The sequence below is a fragment of the Tachypleus tridentatus genome, chromosome 13 (genome assembly GCF_004210375.1).
Source record: "Tachypleus tridentatus isolate NWPU-2018 chromosome 13, ASM421037v1, whole genome shotgun sequence".
NCBI classification, from domain to species: domain Eukaryota; kingdom Metazoa; phylum Arthropoda; class Merostomata; order Xiphosura; family Limulidae; genus Tachypleus; species Tachypleus tridentatus.
This window is the reverse complement of record NC_134837.1, coordinates 153,393,596-153,414,320: the sequence shown is the minus strand read 5'-3', so window position 1 is coordinate 153,414,320 and position 20,725 is coordinate 153,393,596. Positions and strand designations below refer to the sequence as shown.

The following is a 20,725-nucleotide window of genomic DNA, read 5'->3' as shown; positions in this document are numbered from 1 at the left end:
ATACTATGTAAAACTACACTGACAAACACAACACCAACATTATTTATAAAATACAATGTGATAACTGCCACGACTTCTATATTGAGAAACAAGTAGGAAAATGGAAACCAGATTCAAAGAACATAAAAAGTCACCTTCACACGTTTTCAAACACTGCAAGTCAAATAAACACAACATAACCATAGAAAACACTCAAATACTAAATAAAGAAACAAACATAAACAAACGCAAAATCAAAGAAGCCTTACTTATACAACAACTTAAACCCAAAATAAACCAATATAAAGGAACACCTTTATACCTATATTAATATAATAAAATAAATAAAATTATATATTCAAACATTTAATACCGCCCTCTACATTTCGACACACAGTTACACAACCCCTTTCAAACATGTGGTCAGCTTCCGGTCAATTACCTCTTTCTTTGTGAACCTGACGATGACCGAAGAAGGTCGAAACGTTGTTCGCTCTTCTATGTAAAATATTTTCTCAACCCAAACGAGCCGTTTTTGCATATAAATGTGTGGTTAGAACGTTTGACTCGCAATCTGCGAGTTTCAATTCCCATTCCACCAAACATGCTCCCCTTTCAACTGTGGGGGTATTATAATATGTGAGTCAATCCTACTATTCATTGGTAAAAGAGTAGCTCACAATTGGGCAGTGGGTGTTGATGATTAGCTGACTTCATTCTAGTCTTTCACTGCTAAATTAGGGATAGCTAGCACAGATATCTTTCATGTAGCTTTGTGCAAAATTCATAATGTAACAAATCAAATGTTCCTTATTTCTGCATTATTTTACCATTCTTATAATGCAGTTTGTACTGTAGTTTTATTTGTTCTTATTATTTGAATCCCCCATTGGGACAGCAGTAAGTCTTCAGATTTACAATGCTAAAATCAAGGATTTGATTTCCTTCACTAAACACAGCAAATAGCCTGATGTGGCTTTACTATAAGAAGATACACACACACTGTTTGAAATCATACAAGCTTTGGAATTTGAAAGATGCTGTTGTATTACCCTTCTTTTTTTCGGGATTTAACTATAATATCATTTTTATGTTTAATGTATGCATGCCACAGATAGCCTAGCTGATTTCACCAGTAAATGGTACTATATGCATGTGTGTATGAATCATTGTTTCAGATGTTGATTGTGTTATTTTTTACATTTTTGTTTTCATTTTGTTTATTAATAATTTTGATTTTAAGAATTGATGATTAGTTAAAAAATAATTCTGTATGTCTTAGGCATTTTTGGGATGATAAGTTTCTTTGTTTAGCTACTATGTCTCATTTGGTATTTTTACCTTTGTGGTTATTAAAGCTTCAAAATAACATTTATTCATTAAAAGTTGGATTGTACTTTGTATAATGGAACACAAAAAAATGAAAATGGTGTCACACAACATCAATAAAGGTGTAAGTAGCTTGCCATTCTATTTGCACCAATTGAGGTCAAACATAGGATACATATGAATGGTGTGTGGAATTACACTATTCTAAAAAAGTGTAAAGTAACATTTATGTGTTTTTGGTAGTATGGCAAGATGAAATAATTTACTGATGAATAAAATGAACATTTCAAAAATTGAACCAAATATCTGTTTACTGATTTCATAGATATATTTTATAGACTTGCATGAATTAACAACACTGTTTTTGTATACATGACATTTCATGACTTGAGTATCTTGATAAGTATCAGTTAAGTGGACCAACAACAAAAATATATACATGTAACTTCGCACAAAGCTTCCTGTTATTATAGAGTTATCTATTTTTAAACTGTTCTAAGCATCATAGGTAAACTAGTGTACTTAGTTGTAAAGTTAGACCAAATGATTAGTTATTTCTTTTAATCAAGTGGTAAATGTGCAAACACACACATAACTTAAGATTTATCATAACTCTTTGCTGTTTAGCTTTTAAAATAAAAAAATGTGAGGTTTATGAATATTACTATTAGTGTTTAGAATGAAAGTCAAAAATAAATATTTTATTATAAGATTATTGAATTGTCATTTAAGTATGTTCAAAATCAAACTATTTGCACATGTAATACTAATAACAAGTTACTAAAACTGAACACTTAAAAGTGATAAGTGAAATACAGAGTATGTGTGTGATATTCTTAGTTCTGGTAGCGACTATTGCAGTGGACATCTTAAAGATATTTTATAAATCTGATATATTATGAATGCAGCATTTACAATATAATCTCAGTTTTTAAATTAGGTGGTATAATTTATTTCATATTGTAATAAGTTTCTCATAAAGTGTTTTGGTATTAGCTTCAATGTTTTACTTATTTGAAATGCATGGACTAGATAGAACAAATTTACAAATATTTATCTTTTGATATTTCTTCATGGTAAAACATAACAAAATCACTAGAAATTGCACTTAATGTTAGAAGATACATCAAGTGCAAAAATCAAGTTAGCTGATATTTACATATTTATATATTTGATTGAATCTATTGATGATTGATATTGTTCACCTTGAGAAAAATGTTTGCACTGAAAGTTGGAACTTTTCTGATAATGCCAGGATAATTGATATTGTAAATCTAGTGGTTTCTACAAATATTATCAAGTGCATTAATGACATCAGAAAAGTTGTGCATCTTGATTAGTCAGCATAATAATTTCCTGGAAAAGCTGAGTTTTAGCATATATCTGATTACAGGAGAGACCATCAACCTGTCATTTTGAAAATAAAAAAAGACAGATCATAAGATTATTATAAATAATACATATTTCTAAAATCCTGAGACTGAAAATGAATGGAAATAAAAAAATTCTGCTTAAAAGAACATATGCTGGAAGTTGTAAACAAGGATTACAAATATTTCATATAACTTCAGTAAAACAGTCTTTAACCTTTATAATGTACAGGTAATATAAATCCAATTCTAAGTAAACATACCTGTTTTAAATCATCCTTTTAATGAAGATTATGGAAGCTATTAAAACCATTCTTACACAATTGGGAATTTGTAATTAAAATGTAAATCTGCATAAACAAGAACAAATAATGAACAATAAATTAATGGCATGCTATGTTAAGCCTTTTATTTACCATCTTATGAAGATAACTGTATATTTTTGTAGAAAAGCACAAAAATTTTGAAGAAAAATGTAGATCTGAAAACAGATTAGGATCTGAACATGGACAATTATCATTATTTGGCATGCATTTAGATGTAAGTAACATAATACACATATCTTGTTTAAAGTACACTACTGTGCAAAAATGTTAGGACAAGAGAGTTTTTTTGTTATTATTTTCATTATATGGGGATAATACTTCCATGTCATTACAGAATGTAAATTTTAACATTGGTAATGCTTCACTGATCCTTGTTGACAACTGAATGAGCCAGGGTGAGAATGCTTGTCATTTTTTAGAATTCCTAAGTGCTTTTACCAAGGGTATGTCATAAGGGTTCTGCCTGAATAAACATAGTGATCAAATTTAAGGTCTGAAATAAATCTCATGGTACCCTGTGCAGTATCTTAACTATATAAAAAGAAGCTAGCAAGTAACTAGAGTATGGTACTAGTATATGCTAAAAGAAATCAGTTTAACAGCACTCCACTAATAAAGCTTGATGAAAACAGTGTAACACTATATATATTACATTCTGTTGCCATGACGTAGTCCAAAAAGAATAAAGATTTGTCTATAGAACAGAGAGTCTGGATAAAAGCTTTATGTGATGCTGGTTGAAGTCTTACAAATTGCTGCAGATTTGAAATGCTCCTCAGACACTGTCCAGTACACCCTAGATCATGAAACCAAGACAAGTAAATTTGGAAATAGGAAAGGAAGAGGCAGAACACCTAAACTCTATGATACTGATATTAAATATATTTTTTTTATGTAGCCTTCAGGACAGAAGGAAGACTGCTACTGATCTCAAGCATAAGATAAACAACCATGAATCAAATGACAGAAAAATATCCAGATCTACAGTATCAAGAAGACTCAATGAGAATGAAATATTTAACAGTTGAAACCCTTTACTTTAATTTCCGAATAATGTCAAAGGCTAAAATGTACATAACATGAACTGTTAATGACTGTAAAAGGGTGTTATGGATAGATGAGTCCAAGTTTGAAGTATTCGGTTTAAAGAGTAAGTTGTATGTCCAGTGGAAGATAGATGAAAGATACTTACTTCAATGCATAGCACCTACTATGAAGCATGGGAAAAGCAATGTCATGGTTTGGAGATGTTTTTTTGATGAGGCAGCAGGAGATATTTGCAAATTGAATGGAATAATGGACCAGTGCAAGTATCATTAGATACTGGTCAATAATGGTATACCCAGTGGTTTGCATATTATTGGTAAAGGATTCTACTGCCAAGAAGATAATGACCCCAAACACTCATTCAACTAATCCAGAAATTACTGAGATACTAAAGAAGCTGCTGAAGTCATTCAAGCAATGCAGTATCCACCCCCAGAGCCCTGATCTCAACCCAATTCAGCTGATTTAGGATTTGATAGATCAAAAACTTGAGGAATCAAAAGTTATTTCCAAAGAATTTTTATGGGAATGTTCTTTTTGAACTTTAAAATTTGTCCCATTTTTTTTTTCATTAAAAATTTCTTATCAGAATGAAAACTTCAGTGATCCCTGTGTTAAATTCATCTTTTATATAAGTCTGAAAAGAAAAAAAAATTGTTGTTTAGAGCAAAAATAAATAATCTGAAACAAAATGGTTACATAAAGTTTTACATAATAAGTGTTAGATACATTAAATTTATAAAAATATTAGAATAAAATTATAAGAAAAAGAGCATGAAGAACTTTGTGGAATTCACATACATATCCATCCTCTGTGTGGTCTCTAAGGTACTGATAAATTTTAACCAATTCTCTTGCAGCAGTGCGATAAGGCTTGTAAAAAGATTTGAGCAATCGTTTAAGTTTTATATTAATATTGCATGACATGAATCAAAATAATTATGACAACTGAACCAACTTGTTTAATGTTAATCCCTTAACTTGTGCAAGCATATGTTTGCTACAATATGCCTAACAAAGTTTGAGCCTAAACTGACGTATATAATTCTAAAAATAACTAAAACTTAACAATTCAAACCCACAATTTTTTTATATTCTCCTGTCACTATTTTATTGATGCTCCAGTAATTATTACCATACCTTGCAAAGTTTCTGGCCGGTTGAAAGGTGGATAATAATAGGGTTTTGATTAGTTTTCTGAGAAAAACATATAACTTGTTGGATGCTGTCACCACTTCACAGGTTAATTATGATTTCTGAATGGACACTTGGAAGCATTCAATCAAGTTTAAGCAGTTAATTGCAATGCTTCCTCTTTATAGGGTATCACAGTGAAGAGAACATTTACAATCAAATATCCATATTTTAGGATATAATGTTTAAGTAATATTCCATTTTTCATCTATGATTTACGAGTACAGTTTAGCTGACAAATGATGATAGAGTATGTTGATCATCTAACTTCCTTTTGCATTAAGGAGTTGGATGAGACTTCTCGAGAAAGTTGTTGTTAGTTGATGCTACCCATCGGCTACAGTACTGTTGTTAGTTGATGCTACACATCAGCTACAGTACTGTTGTTAGTTGATGCTACACATCGACTACAGTACTGTTGTTAGTTGATGCTACACATCGGCTACAGTACTGTTGTTAGTTGATGCTACACATCAGCTACAGTACTGTTGTTAGTTGATGCTACACATCAGCTACAGCTGTTGTTAAAAAAATGACTTAGAAAATTAATAGGTTTTTCTAAACATTGTTTACACATTTATGTAGGTTTTTGAATTTCGCGCAAAACTACACGAAGACTGTCTGCGGTAGCCGTCCACATTTAGTAGTGTAAGACTAGAGGGAATTCAGCTGGTCATCACCACCCCACTGTCAACTGTTAGACTACTCTTTCACTAACATATAGTAGTATTAACCGTAATATTTTAACGTCCCAACGGTTGAGAGAGCGAGCATGTTTAATGGGACGGGGATTCGAACTCGCGATCCTTAGATTGTTAGTCAAGCGCCCTCGCCACCGAGCCATGTCGGAGTTTATTGTATTTGTTTATCATTGTAAGATTACTTTAACGTAAGTCAGAATTATCATTTACAGGTTTATGTATTGTTTCATGATCTGAAGTTTACGATTTCAAAAAAACAACAACAACATAAAATTTATGGTAGTTTTAAAAATATTCTAGTACAAACTAATTTACTCTTCAAAATTTGTTTTCTCTTCTTCGAATGTCTTGTTTGAGAGATGCATTTGAAAGACATCTTTGATCCTCTTTCAGTATGAGGATGGAAAGTGTAAAGAAAAACTTAAATACACTATAATGCATTTTTGCTTAAAGTGATATATATTAAGGAAGTTGCGCATTTTAGCATACCAATAAGTATGCTGATATTTCTGTATTGCGCTTACACGTTACTATATCTACAACCGTGTTGTTAATACTGTGCTGCGTTTGTACATTAGCATATGTACAGACATAAAGTAGATTCATGGTTTTTATTTTTGTCTTTCCTCTGTTTCGAGAGGTGTTTAAAAACGTATTCACATCTTTACTCAGAAGTTATGGTATACGTGCGCACGCACGCACTTGAGTTTGTGTATATGTAAAAATTAACACGGAACTACATCAAGATTAAATGAAGCGTAATGTGTAAAATACGTGATTTTAAATTTATCAGATTTTCTTGTTTTTGACAACAAAAGATAATCACAGACTAATCACACTTTAATAGTAAACTAGGTCGCGCCATCTATGGGATATAAGAGCAACATATAACGAACTTGCACTGTTAATAGACATTTTGGGTTGTACTATGTATTGTACATTTGCTAACACAGCTAGGGCAGAAGTACATCGTATTTATATTCAAAATCTCTTGGCTGCGTGTTGTAGTTCAAAAGAATAGTGCACGGAAAAGGGATGTCACCCACACTCTGTGTATGTCATATATACAGTCTGTTTCTTTCATTATTTCTATTAAAATGTTAACTTGTGCTTATTTCTATATCATCTTTCAGACATCGTTTGATAGTAACAGAAACTTTGTAAAATAAAACACAGTTGCATATAATTATCAGTATCACTTTTTCACGTCTGGATGACTGTAGTTTGTCTCAAGATCAAAATTACATCATTGATTTAAACAACCATAGAAAATAAATTCCTAATTTATTCCAACAAGTTTCATGTGAATTTCGTGATTGTTTTCTGACCATAATGCCCACTGTTAGAACAGCGGTAACTCTTTAGATTTACGATGCTAAGATAAGGTGTTTGATTGTCCTCAGTTCTCGTAACAGATAGCCTGATGTGTTTTGTTTGTGTTTTTGAACTTTGCCCAAAGCTACCCGAGGAATATCTGCGCTAGTCTTCCTTAATTTAGTAGTGTAAGACTAGAGGGAAGGCAACTAGTAATCATTACCTATCGCCAATTCTTGGGCTACTCTTTTACCATCGAATAGTGGGATTGACCGTCACATTACGCCCTCACGGCTGAAAGGACGAGCATGTTTGGTGTGATGGGGATTCGAACCCGCGACCCTCATATTACGTGTCGATCGCCCTGGCAACCTGGCCATGCCAGGCCAGACCGACGTGACTTTGCTTTAAAAAAAAAAAACTGAACATAATGTGGCACTCGTTGTCCTCTGCGTGGAATGGCATAATATTTTTGAACAAAGCAGCGATTATTTATCTTTGCATCTTTAAAGACATTATAATGTTACGGTCAATTCGTTCGTAAAATGGTAGCCTATTATTATTTGTTTGTACTTGAACGCAAAACTATTCAGTGGGCTATCTGTGCTATACCAACCACAACTGACGAAATCCAACTTTTCCCATTCCTTTTTAATGTAAAACTTGAAAATGGTTTCAGTTCAGCGGGGATTCATGTAGATTGGTTGAAATCGAAATAAAGTGATAAAAGCTAAGTGGTGTTTTTCGAATCAAGTAAAGATAGAAATTTACATTTTTGTAAAATAAAACTGTATAGGAATGTTTTAAAAGGATGTAGTAAAACGTAAACACCAGTGACTAAAATATGCCACAAAGGTAAGCATTTTAAATTGTTTTTTTAACAAAAGAGACCCAGCATGGCCAGGTGGTTAGGGCGCTAGACGTGCAACCTTGAGAATCGCTGGTTCGAATCCCTGTCACACGAAGCATGCTCGCCCCTTTTAGCCGTGGGCGTTATAATTTAACGATCAATCCCACTATTCGTTGGTTTTATGGTATTTCAAGAATTGGCGGTGGTTGGTAATGACTAAGTATTTTTCCTCTAATCTTACACTAAATTAGGGACGACTAGCGCAGATAGCCCTCATGCAGCTTTGCGAGAAATTCAAAAACAAACAAAATAAGCCTTTCGAAGTGCTCGTGTTATAAGGTTTGTTTTTCATATTTCATTTTTATCAAGACTTTTTGAGCCTACATGTTTTTTCTAAAATCATGAATGTGATTAAGGCATGTCATTAATTTAAACGGAGACAAAAGTTTAAAGTATAATACTATAACTACCGCAAATTGCAAAAAAGTGTGTAGAAGAGATTATAATTGAAGGGATAAGTGTATAACTCAAGCCAAATTGTTTTTGATCACGTAGTATATCCAGGAACATAATTTTTAACATGCTTTAGTAATATACAAATTTTAAGTTTTTTTCTGTTATTTTATTTTTTGTGCTGTTATGGCGGCAAACATGGTCTGGTTGCTTAGTTTCTTTGTTCTGAGTAGTAGATGACATTTATTCGGCATGAGAGGATATTGCATAGTACACAGCATTCAGGCGAGAAAGATTGGCTCTGTAAGTCTATTGTTGACCGAGTATGACGATAACTGAAAATAACAGCCTACCAAGTTTATGAGGGAACAAAGTTTACGAGGTAGCTATGTTGATTGGACAAAAAACAAGCAAAGTTTTAATTATTCATTTTTATTACGAAATTACAGAATGAAGACTCACTTTTAAAATAGTGAAAACTATGGGACCAAACAACAGCTAAGAAGAAGCGATTTTCTTTTCGTGTGCTCGTGTAATCTTCTGTTTGGTTATTGTATAATAATTATTTTTTTTCATTTTTACTCTTCCCTCACTTGTTATTTTACACCACATATTAGGAGGATTAATTTAAGTTATTTGATCACAATCACTTACTTCAACGAATCTAGAGTTATATGTCGATATTTCTATCAGATACTTATTGGGAACTCAGCAGTTTTCACCTGAAAATATTATACCGAACGTACATTGGCCTCAACCACTACTCGATGCTCAGGTCCTCAGCTGCTGGAAACTGTGAGTGTCGCTGTTCGGCGTCTATTCCAGTACATTACCCACTGCCAACCCTAGCAGCAAATGAACGCTACAAGTGGGAACTGGTCACAACCTTTCAATTGCTGTACCTGATCCTATTGTGCTGAGTTTTAAGTAGTGCCTGTACCTGATCCTATTGTGCTGAGTTTTAAGTAGTGCCTGTACCTGATCCTGTTGTGCTGAGTTTTAAGTAGTGCCTCTACCTGATCCTATTGTGCTAAGTTTTAAATAGTGTCTGTACCTGATCCTGTTGTGCTGAGTTTTAAATAGTGCCCGCACCTGATCCTGTTGTGCTGAGTTTTAAATAGTGCCTGTACCTGATCCTGTTGTGCTGAGTTTTAAATAGTGCCTGTACCTGATCCTGTTGTGCTGAGTTTTAAATAGTGCCTGTACCTGATCCTGTTGTGTTGAGTTTTAAATAGTGTCTGTACCTGATCCTGTTGTGCTGAGTTTTAAATAGTGCCTGTACCTGATCCTGTTGTGCTGAGTTTTAAATAGTGCCCGCACCTGATCCTGTTGTGTTGAGTTTTAAATTGTGCCCGTACTTCCCTTCTTTGATTTCCTTTAATTCTTCCTTTATCCTTTTAGTAAATTCTTCCACACTGCCTTTTAAAAACCAAACTTGACTTTCCAAACCTGAACGTCTTTTGTCCACTTGTCCTGCTTCTATAATCTCCTTCATCACTAGCCTACCTTTTACATCTACAACCTCTGCTCCTACTTTCTACTCTGAGGTTAAGACAATATTCTTTAATGACCTTATCCTGTATTTCCTTCAACACCATATTTATGAACTTTGTATTCTTCTACTAAAGGTTGAATTGGAAGTATCAACTTAAAGATATGTGTATAGAGCGTTGAAACTTCTGTGGGTCCCAAGTTATTTCCTAAGTTTCACATTAATCTTTCTCTCCATAGCCTCAACCCGATAAGAGACCAAACTGAAAACATCACGCCTTAAACTTGGTAGGTAGGTGACATTTTTTAGTAGTATCCAATGCTTTATATAGTTCCTCCTGAACTATTTTCCTTCCAAATCTACCGGAGTTTTTACAGGTTGTTCAGACATAGCTGGAATTATTTCACCATCGATGAAGGTATTACATAGAGTGATCTTGTCCTCTTTCTTAACGGTCAACTTCTACTTTTCTTAAATTTCTTGGGCTACCATCTTACCAGCTTATCAAATATTACTTGTGTAGTTGGAAAACCTTTACACTGAGGTATTCATACAGCACGCTGTGAGCCTTACGTTAGGTGGATAAAGTTTTTTTGCTACTTATACCTTTAGTGATCATATAAAAATTCAGATCACTTCCTTTAGACTTAAAAATAATTTCAATGATATAAAGAGGCCTTAAAGAAAGACTGGGCGTGGCATAATAGTTAAAATGTCAGGCAGTGTATCGGACACTAAAACTCAAGCCACAAAGTAGTGCTGTACACGTTCTGCGGGTATTGTAGTTTAACACTTAAAAGCTATGCGTTGATTTGAAACCTTTCTTTTTCCTGTAACCTAAGCTTTTGCCATACTTATAATAGGTTAAAAAAGTCACAATTTCCCTTTGTTTTATTATTTATTCTAGTCTAAGATTTGTATTTCGGTTAATATAGGGGTGATTATCTTAAGTTCAACTGCTAGTTTGAGGAGATATTTGCTTCTTCTTTCCTTTAGAAACTATAGATTACGATTAACCTCGCTGTTTGTGCCTATTCTATCCTTCTCAAGGCAGGCCTTCAAAAGATTAGTACGCTCGACTCGTAATTTAAATATTGCGAATTCGAATCCACGTTCTACCAAACATGCTCGCTCGCTCACTCGTGTGGGTGTTATAATGTGACATTCAATCCCACTATTCGTTAGTAAAAGATTAGCCCAAGACTTGACGGTGGGTGGTGATGACTAGGTGTCTTCCCTTTAGTCTTACACTGTTAAATTAGGGACGACTAGCGCAAATAGCCTTCATGTAGCTTTGTGCGAAATTCAAAACAATCGAAACTGCTTCTCACTACGTTACTTAACAGTATTTGGAAAAATACGTTTTTACCAATTATACCAAGTTGTACCAGCTTACTGACTTTATGCTTTATTATGGTATGCTACTTATGTGCAGAATGTAGGGGTAAAGGTACAGGTTGATGTATTTTATAGGATTTGTTTTATTATCATAACTTAGAAATGGTGACGCGTATGATACTAACATTTATTGCCTTTGAAAATATCTATTCATTGGAGTTACAGGCCCAATCAAGTTTAAGGTGTGAACAGTTTATTATAGTAAACGTAACAGGGCTGATTATATGCTATTTATATGGCACTTAGGATTCCTTGATCATTTTGACAAATGTGAGACTCAAGTCATTTTATTCATTTTGGCATATTTTCACACGTGCAAGTTTACGAGCTAAAGTGCCATGATCTCTACAGAATAGGACATTCGTGAGCTTACCGTAAGTTTCCGTTTGAAGTAAGACTCGAGAGAATTTCATATTCCATTTTCTGGCTGGTGGAACTGTCTTGTTTTTTTTAACTGTTTTATTCAACAACTAGATAGTTTCTTTGTACCGTGATCAAAAAACAAACTAGTTTCTCCAGTCGGTCAAAATCTAGAAATTTTTGTCAAGCTGTCATGAGTTATAGTTTTATGGACGCTACGTTTTTCATGGATTATAAATTTCTGAAGTTTTAAGATTCTCATGAGCTAAATTTTTCTAGATGTTATGTTTCTCATGAATTGCAGTTTTATGGACCTCACGTTTGTCATGAGTTGTTGTTTTAAAAAAATGTTATGTTTCTCGTGAGTTGTATTTTTATGAAGGTGGTTTGTGAGTTTTGCTTTATTGTTTATTGGAAACATTTCGCTTGACTCAGTTTAACTGACTTTAAAGAAATTGTTTTTGATGTAACCCTTTCTTTATAAAGTATACTTTCCAATAAAGATATTCACCCATTACTTTACTATTGCATTTCCCAACAGTGTTAAATTTTAATATTTTTGCATCGTATTTTACTAATTAAATGCTAACAGCTTTATTTTAAGTCTTATCATTTTATGTGTAAAACTGGTTGAATCTTGGATTGAACCAGTATTAAATATTTACACTTGCAAGTTGAACTAGTATTAAATACACTTGCTAGATAAACCAGTATTAAATACTTACACTTGCTAGATAAACCAGTATTATATACTTACACTTGCTAGATAAACCAGTATTAAATGCTTACATTTGTAAGATAAACCAGTATTATATACTTACACTTGCTAGATAAACCAGTATTAAATACTTACATTTGTAAGATAAACCAGTATTATATACTTACTCTTGCTGTAGAACCAGTATTAAATACTTAGACTTGCTGGTTGATTACTGAACACTGTGGTTAGTCTCTTTCTGCTCTTGACTTTCGTTGTAAATTTTATTATTGGATATTTTTAAACCCCAAACCAAAATTTTTATTTTTCTGATAACAGATAGTGAGTAATCCAAATTTTTAGCACCCATCCACCCGTTGGATTTATCTTTTTTCTCTTTTTATGTTATACTTGTTCTCTCTTCCCCGCGGCTGCACTTCTGTTTTTATTCGGTTAATGCATGCCACAACATTTCCTTGTGTACCTGTTTTGGACGTTACGTTTTTATAAGGTCTCGTAATTTCTTTCATGTTCGAGAAAATAATGCAACTACTTTAAAACATATGCATAAATTTAGTCGAGGATATAATTATGAATAAACATCATTCCCCATGTACATAAATACTATACGAACCGGCGCCATTAGATCACATACATTTCGAGTGAGTGGAATAGTTTGATCCGGTGCCAACAGCTTACACTACATTTGGCGTGTGTACAGTTTTAAGGGTGCAAGGTTTTTTCGACCGGCTGCAGCTATCTTGACGTTTGATCGTCAGTGAGTTAAAAAAATATCGGATGAGTTTTCTGTTTCATCTAGGTCTTAGTAGATACCACGAGCAGATGTGGCTGGTCGGTCATCGTATGTAACCGGCTCATTTATGAATCTTAGCTTATAATATTTAGGTTCTTAGTGGTTTACGTCCCGTTTTTTCCATCCTTTCCTTTACTAACCATTTGTTTGTAAGAATTCTGAAATCAATGAATTACTTCAGTCCGTTAATAACTTGATATTAAATCTGTGATTTTTTCACCCGAATCTTTGTACGAAACACTGAAACTCTCGTGGTTACTTTGAACGGTGCGTAGGTATCGAAATGTGATCGTGAAGTAAAAAAAGAAAACAACAAAAGACGCCCGTTTGTCTGTTACAGCACTTGATATAAACAGAACATTGTTTTTGTTACTCTTTTACTTAGAACACTTTATTAAGGAGCAATTCACAATCAAGTTATGTATTATTTGATGATCCGAGTAAAAATTGATTACAATACTACGTCATGCGGAAAATTTCTAGCTTATGGTTCTAGTATTATTCAGTGACATTCATTTCATTCTGTTAACCCAACTGTTTAACTGTATTATTATGTTGCAGGTTAAGAATAAAGGCATGATGGATGTGCTATTATTAAATCTGCCATCGATCTATAGTTATGTTTTTCTATATAGATCACCATGGGTTTTGAATGTGTATATCTGAGCGTAGTGTGCCCTGTCATGGGTAAACATAGGATCGTGAAATTTCATTTATACCAAATTCGTTTATCATGTAGACGATATTTGATGCTGCACGTGAGTTTGGGGTAATGGATTGAGAATCGTTATTTATAATATGTACGTCAGCAAAACTCCGTGTATTTATCGAATGACTCTTAACAATCGTAAGAAAACAGCAGAAATCCATTATTCAACCCTTATGTCAACATCTTTGGCTGACGTAAACTGAATGTTGTCACAAGCGTATCAGACTTTCAAGGTCAAACACAGAAATTATTATATTATGTATGAAAGAATACAGATTTAAAATGAACGAGTTTTAGAATAACGTTACTTATCGTTATTATTTTCTTTTCTATAATTTTGAAGTGATTTACCGTCGTTATTTTTTTCATTAACAGTTTGTCAAATGTGTCCATAAGCAGCTTACTATACATGCATACATTGAGAAAAATACACGTATAATTGTTATGCAGTCGTCTTCATATTTGTGAAATTGTGGAATAAGTTGTGGAGCTTATCTTTGTTCATAAATCTTATTTACTATGTTCGTATTACTAGCTAGGTTGGCCAGTAGTGACTTTACGGACTTATAACTTAAAAGATTTGTTTTTATTCCTCGCGGTGGACAGAGCCCACCTCTTTATGATAGAGGTATGTGTGTGAATATCCTGTTTGTACGTGTGAATTAAGAACCAGTTAATAACAAGTTTCACACTGAATCTCACTTTTTACCTATCAATATTTTGTATCTCAGGGCGGCTGGTATGGGCTTTAACATTTTTACTAATAAACTATAGAACAACGTTTGCAAACTCTCTCTCTGTTAACCTGAAGACGACCTCAGAAGGTCGAAACGTTGTTCTCTGCTTCATTAGTATAAGTGTTAATACCCATATTAGCCGTCCTCAGATACATTTTCACTTCAAGTGGGTTTTTCGTCATCACGAATTTCTTCACCAAGTATCGATATTTTATGTGTGAAAAACTGAATGTGACGATGGCACTGCACTGTAAAATAATTTTAATGTTAAAAATTCCCTCTGGGATAAAAAAAAATCACATTTAGATACTACTTTTTTTACAGACACTGAACCATGTTAAGAATGGGAAAATTAAACAGATCTTACTGATTATGAATGCTGTCTCTTGACTATAAGTATAAAGACACACCCACTGTTCTTTACTTAAACTGTGAGCAGTTCATCTTGTTTTATTTTTTTGTATAGAACTTTAAAACTGTTTAAGTTGTTTATGTTTTCCTTTTCTTTTAAATAAAGAATGACATAAGTGTCATGATCTCTTAGCCACTCAGTTTATACTGCATGTATATTTTTACCACTTATAACTATTAAGATCATTAAAAGTTACCTATTTACGAAATATTAACTCATAAAAGAATTATTTATCCTACTGCTAGCACTTTCAGACATTGCAGAGTATGTTTCATATTCTATGAATATACTGTGAAGCTATGAACTTGCAGTATCGTGAAGTTAGAACAATCCATCACACGTTTGACTTTCCATATAACTTCTTTGTAGAGTACGAGTCGACTGTGGACAGTAATATTTAACGTAAAAAATAAAAACCATGCGTAGTGTTTGTGTCGAATTGCTTTTTATTTGTGATGTACTAAGTTTCTGGGTTAAAATACTTTTTTCACTGTAATTTTAATTTACTGTTCAAGACTGTTCCCTTGAAATGATGCATCCTTTGATAGAATTGTTTTTAGGCTTTCTGCAATACTTCTTTGCAACCTTCAGCTTCAAATAGTGTTTGTGAGGGATGAAATTTATGTGTGCTTTTAAGAAGTGAAGTAAGTAAATATTCCTTAGGCAATGTGTAAAGTGGAATTGCTTGAAAAAATGGGTGATTCGTTGCCCATTCACTGTGAATTTTAACGTGTTTTTGTCGTGTTCCTTTTGATGACACAATCAGTTAACAGTACAGTTGTTTCCACCCGTTTGGTGAAGTAAAGGTTTAAAGATTAAACCTTCTAAAGATGTTTAATGGTTCTTTGATGTAAAATGGGATTACTGATTTAAGAATTTGTCTGTCCAATTTCTTGTACTATTATTTCGATTCATTGCACTTACCAAAGTCAATTACAACGTGTAGTCTCAACTTTTCTATCAGAATTGGTACCACAGAACCTGAAAGTTTGTTGTTTTTCATATCAAACATATGCAATTTTGGCCTTGAGGCGTGTATTTTTTAAGTAAATTAACTAGGTTTTGCTACCATAACATTGTTCGTAAACTAGCATATATGCTTATATTTCTAAGTCATTTTTATTTAATTATATATGCACAGTTGGAACGCCAATATGGAACACAGAATAGAAAGTTATCAGAAAATCACAGCATAATACCGCAGGTTTTCGGACTAAATATTACCAGTCCTAACGCAAATGCCAACTTACGACACAAGATATGCTTATTGGCACTACGCCACATAGTAAGAGTTGTCATAAATTCTGTGATAATTCTGCAGAAATCTGTATTAAAGAATTCACTGAACTTGGATGGAAGTTCGTGATCGTTACTTTATAGTAAATCTTACTGACGCACCCGAAATTTTGCGATCGTGTGTTTGATCCTTACGTTTAAGACTATGCTTTAGAGAAATTTTATTTCTGGAATTGGTTTATATAGCATCTGTCAAGTCTGCTAATTATACGATACGTAGTTGTGTTAGGTAGTTTCGTAGTTTTGGTCATCTGTCTCGTCATCCTAAGGTTGTAAATCATCTTTGACATAAGAAAATGGCCACATTAAGCAACTGTAGATTTCTGTGACAACTATTTTTATGACTTCTGATTCGTTTTGTCTATGGCCTCTTCAGTATATATAAAAAGAATGATTGCACTGTATCGAATACTACTCGCATTATGGATGTTCGAACACGACAAAAAAAGTCTTTATTCTCTCTGTTTTGTCTTTTAGAGTTAAACGAGCCCAGTTTAGGAACATTCTAAATGCAAACATCTTGAGATTTTTTCTCTGTATGTTGTACTAAAATAAAATGCACAAGAGTACAGCCAGATAATGTTCATAATTCACATGCCATTAAAGGAATTACAGTGGCACACTACTTTAGTGCTTATAGAGGTAAAAGGAGTCGTATTATTTCCAGCAGAAGTGTGATGTGTGTAATTATGTCTCCCTCTGCAGGAATGTTACATGACAAACGCATAGTAATCAAAGCTTTTGCTCGTGAAAACTGCTCTATGCGACAGGCTGAGAAATAATTTCGTGATTCAGTACGAGGTGTAGAGCAAAAGAAGAGGACACGTAAAACTAGTATTGCTGGTAATAGAATCTAGTAAAATGTTTCAAAAGTGATGTTAAGTGATTCTGGCTTTGTTTTTATGTAACACGCGATGATCCATTAGACATTATTGTCAGTTATTTAGTTGTAAGTAGAAGTGCTAATGTTACATCCAGAACAGTAAGATACAAAATTACGGATTGAATCTTACGTGGCATTGTCATATGTGATGAATAAAGAATGGTTAGTTAACGTTAGGAAGGAACACTCACACCTTCAATGGTTATTGTTCACTCGATTACAACTTAATTACTTATATCCAAATCTGTTTTGGTTAATGTGCTGAAGAAATGGACGTACACTGAACTTTGCAAGTTAACCACTTAAGCCCAACGCAAGCTTCGAAACGTTTTGTAAAAGAAAAGAGTTAACACATCTGGCATGGAATTTATTATCTACGAATTTAGTTAGAGGCCAAGATTATAGACAAGCGTGTTTACTGTGTATATGGAACTTCCTGTTACTGTCGGACTGAAGTCCATACACCTCTTGTCATAGCTGTGAGTGCTTTACTGTAAGGAGGATGCTTCATATTGCTAGGTGTTGGATTGTAACTTGCAATAACATAATGTCGAAATTGGAGTACAAAATATAGGAACTTGGTATGTGGAACTTCTCTAGGATAGACAGGGCAAGGTGTGTAAACCCGTTCAATATGGTAGTGTAGTCTCAACAGTAAAGAGTGGTGAGGAAGTATCATGGTATAAGTTTAGTTAGTTTAGACTTCGTTTGCTTGCATATTTTAAATATGCTTTGTCGTGCTGTAACTTTTTGCATATTTTTTTACATTTTTACAATGTTTACCGTTACGTTTGGATTGTTTTAAATTTCGCGCAAAGCTACACGAGAGCATTTGCACTAGCCGTCTCTAATTTAGCAGCGTGAAACTAGAGGGAAGACAGCTAGTGATCACCACTCACCGCCAAGTTTTGGGCTACTCTTTTACCAACCAATAGTGGGATTGACCGTCACATTATAACGCCCCCACGGCTGAAAGGGCAAGCATGTTTGGTATGACGGGGATTCAAACCCGTGACCCTCAGATTACGAGTCGAGTACCTTTAACCACCTGGCCATGTCGGGTCTTTGCGTTACGTAGTGTAGTAGTGTGATGCCGCCAAAATTTGATTACTTTTGAGAAAGTTGTGTAAAAATATTTTCCGACACAAAATATTCATACATTCACATCGTGAAGTTGTGTTCAGATAGTAAATTGAGGATTTCCAAACGTGGATATACATTGTACTTGATGACATTGGAAAATAAAGGAATGTGGATCAACTTGGGAAACTAAGACCACCTAGAAAGAGATTTGCAACAAGTTGTACATTAACAATAGCAAGCAAATAACAGCGTCTTGTAACGGATAAGAATCCACGAATATAAAGGTCAGAGGCAAAAGCCGACCACTTGTGAAAGTCAGCAATAAGCAACATAATAAATATTTCTTCTTGTTTAAATAATACACATGTTGTTTTCACGAAATATACGTTCAGCCATCATATACCTCAAGTAACTGGAAACTAAAACTGATGTTCGTATTATTCCGTGCAATGAATAATTGGATCTATAGGTCCAACGCAGCACATATAGATTTATGAACAATAGAAATGTTGAAACAAGTGCTGGGAAATTGTCATCCTTCTACATTAAATGGCTTATGAAAAGCAGTCAGGGAAGTTTTATATCCTTTGTACACAACTGCTTTGCGATGGAGCTTTTAGTAATGGAAATATGGCGCCCATTAAGAATATGATTGGGCTGTAATGACGTGATGGGGTCCCAAATAGTTTTAGTATAACTAAATTTTTGTGTATGATAATGTAATGAATTATGTCTGTATAACTTATAAATTTACCTTTAAAAAAAGCACAAGTGCCGGTAGTGGATGCCATGCATACTTTTATTATACGGTCATAAAATATACGTATAGTTACGTTGTGTACAAGCAATAGATTTATCTGCTGCTTTTGTCTTAGGTAAAATATTCAGAGGCATTTTTAAGAAGTTAAAATGGATAATTTATTTTTCACAGAAGTTTAGATATAGAGAAGAGGACCTGCCGCCTCCACCTACTCCAGCAGAACTTAAGCAAATTTCTAGTATGGATGGAATGATCAGAAATAAAGGAGATATATCCACTGATTACAGCACAGATTTTTCGGATTCTCCAAAAAAGGTAAATATAATCTGCCTTTATTTTTGTTTTTATAGCTTCATCTTGATTATCGTAGCATTCTTGTATCACGAACCATGATAGTTGTTTATAATGGATATCGCAAGGAATTGAATAGAACCTAACTAAAACGTTTGGGCAGAACAAGCATCTTAAACGGTAACGGTTTAGTCCAAACAACATTTTAAAACCTTTACTATTGACTGCTAAGACGTTACACGTATAAAAATGCACATAAAAGTATACTTGTTAGTCTTACAAGAAAAAGAAAGTCAACTCAAAACAGTCCGTTTATAATTCCTTTTCTTATTCCATTGTCAGCATAAAACAACATTGATTTGGTATATTGCACCCAAACCTTTTGTAGAATACTAAATAAGGTATTGTAGAGAATGTAGGGGTATTGAAAAGTTGATTTATTTCTTCTTTATTTTTCCCCGGCCTAGCTAGGTGGGTTAAGGCGTTCGACTCGTAATCTGAGGGTCGCGGGTTCGAATCCCCGTCACAACAAACATAATAATGTTATAATGTTACGGTGAATCTCACTATTTGTTTGTAAAAGAGTAGCCCAAGAGTAGGCGGTTGGTGGTGATGACAAGTTGCCTTTCCTCTAGTCTTACACTGCTAAATTAGGGACGGCTAGCACCGATAGCCCTCGTGTAACTTTGCGCGAAATTCAAAACAAACCAAATCCTCTTTATTTTACATAAGCTGAAAAATATAATTCTAGTATAAGAGATGCTGTCATTATCTCTTGAAGTTATTTTTTTTACTAACACATGTTGCTGCTTTTAAAAGCAGGTTCAGGGTTGAACAGGAATCATCAGCCAATATGCTTATTTCAACCTTTATTTAAAACCTGCTTTTCTACTAGTAAAATTTTACGTACTGTTAATGAAAATTGTGTTTTAGCCTAAGCACATATTTGCCCATTGCTAAGCATTATATATAGAAAATTTAATTATACAGAAGCTATAAATAAACCTCGATGACCATCTCTATTCGCAATTTAACTATTCGCAATTAGTTTTTCTGGAACTAAAGAAAGCCAGCTAACAAGATAAAATAGAAAATTGGGAATTTAAAGTATGGATCGTAAGCAAACAAGGCTGGAGATACTATAGACATTATTTACTCAACCTACAAATTCTAGGTAACAAACTAGAGATACTATAGACATTATTTACTCAACCTACAAATTCTAGGTAA

The 20,725-nt window shown here is 33.7% G+C and overlaps 1 protein-coding gene across 6 annotated transcripts in view; it reads left to right on the top strand.

Annotated features, from left to right (window-relative positions):
- LOC143237638 (disks large homolog 1-like) overlaps positions 1-20,725 on the top strand; it is a 262,734-nt gene that overhangs the window by 84,461 nt on the left and 157,548 nt on the right. For 5 of the 6 annotated variants that reach the window (XM_076477117.1, XM_076477113.1, XM_076477112.1 and 2 more), the window contains one exon: positions 19,376-19,519. The exons of the other annotated variant lie outside the window; for it this stretch is intronic. In XM_076477117.1, coding sequence (XP_076333232.1) covers positions 19,445-19,519 — 75 coding nt within the window. In that variant the 5' untranslated portion in view covers positions 19,376-19,444. The remainder of the gene's footprint in view (positions 1-19,375; positions 19,520-20,725) is intronic. 6 annotated transcript variants of the gene reach the window in all.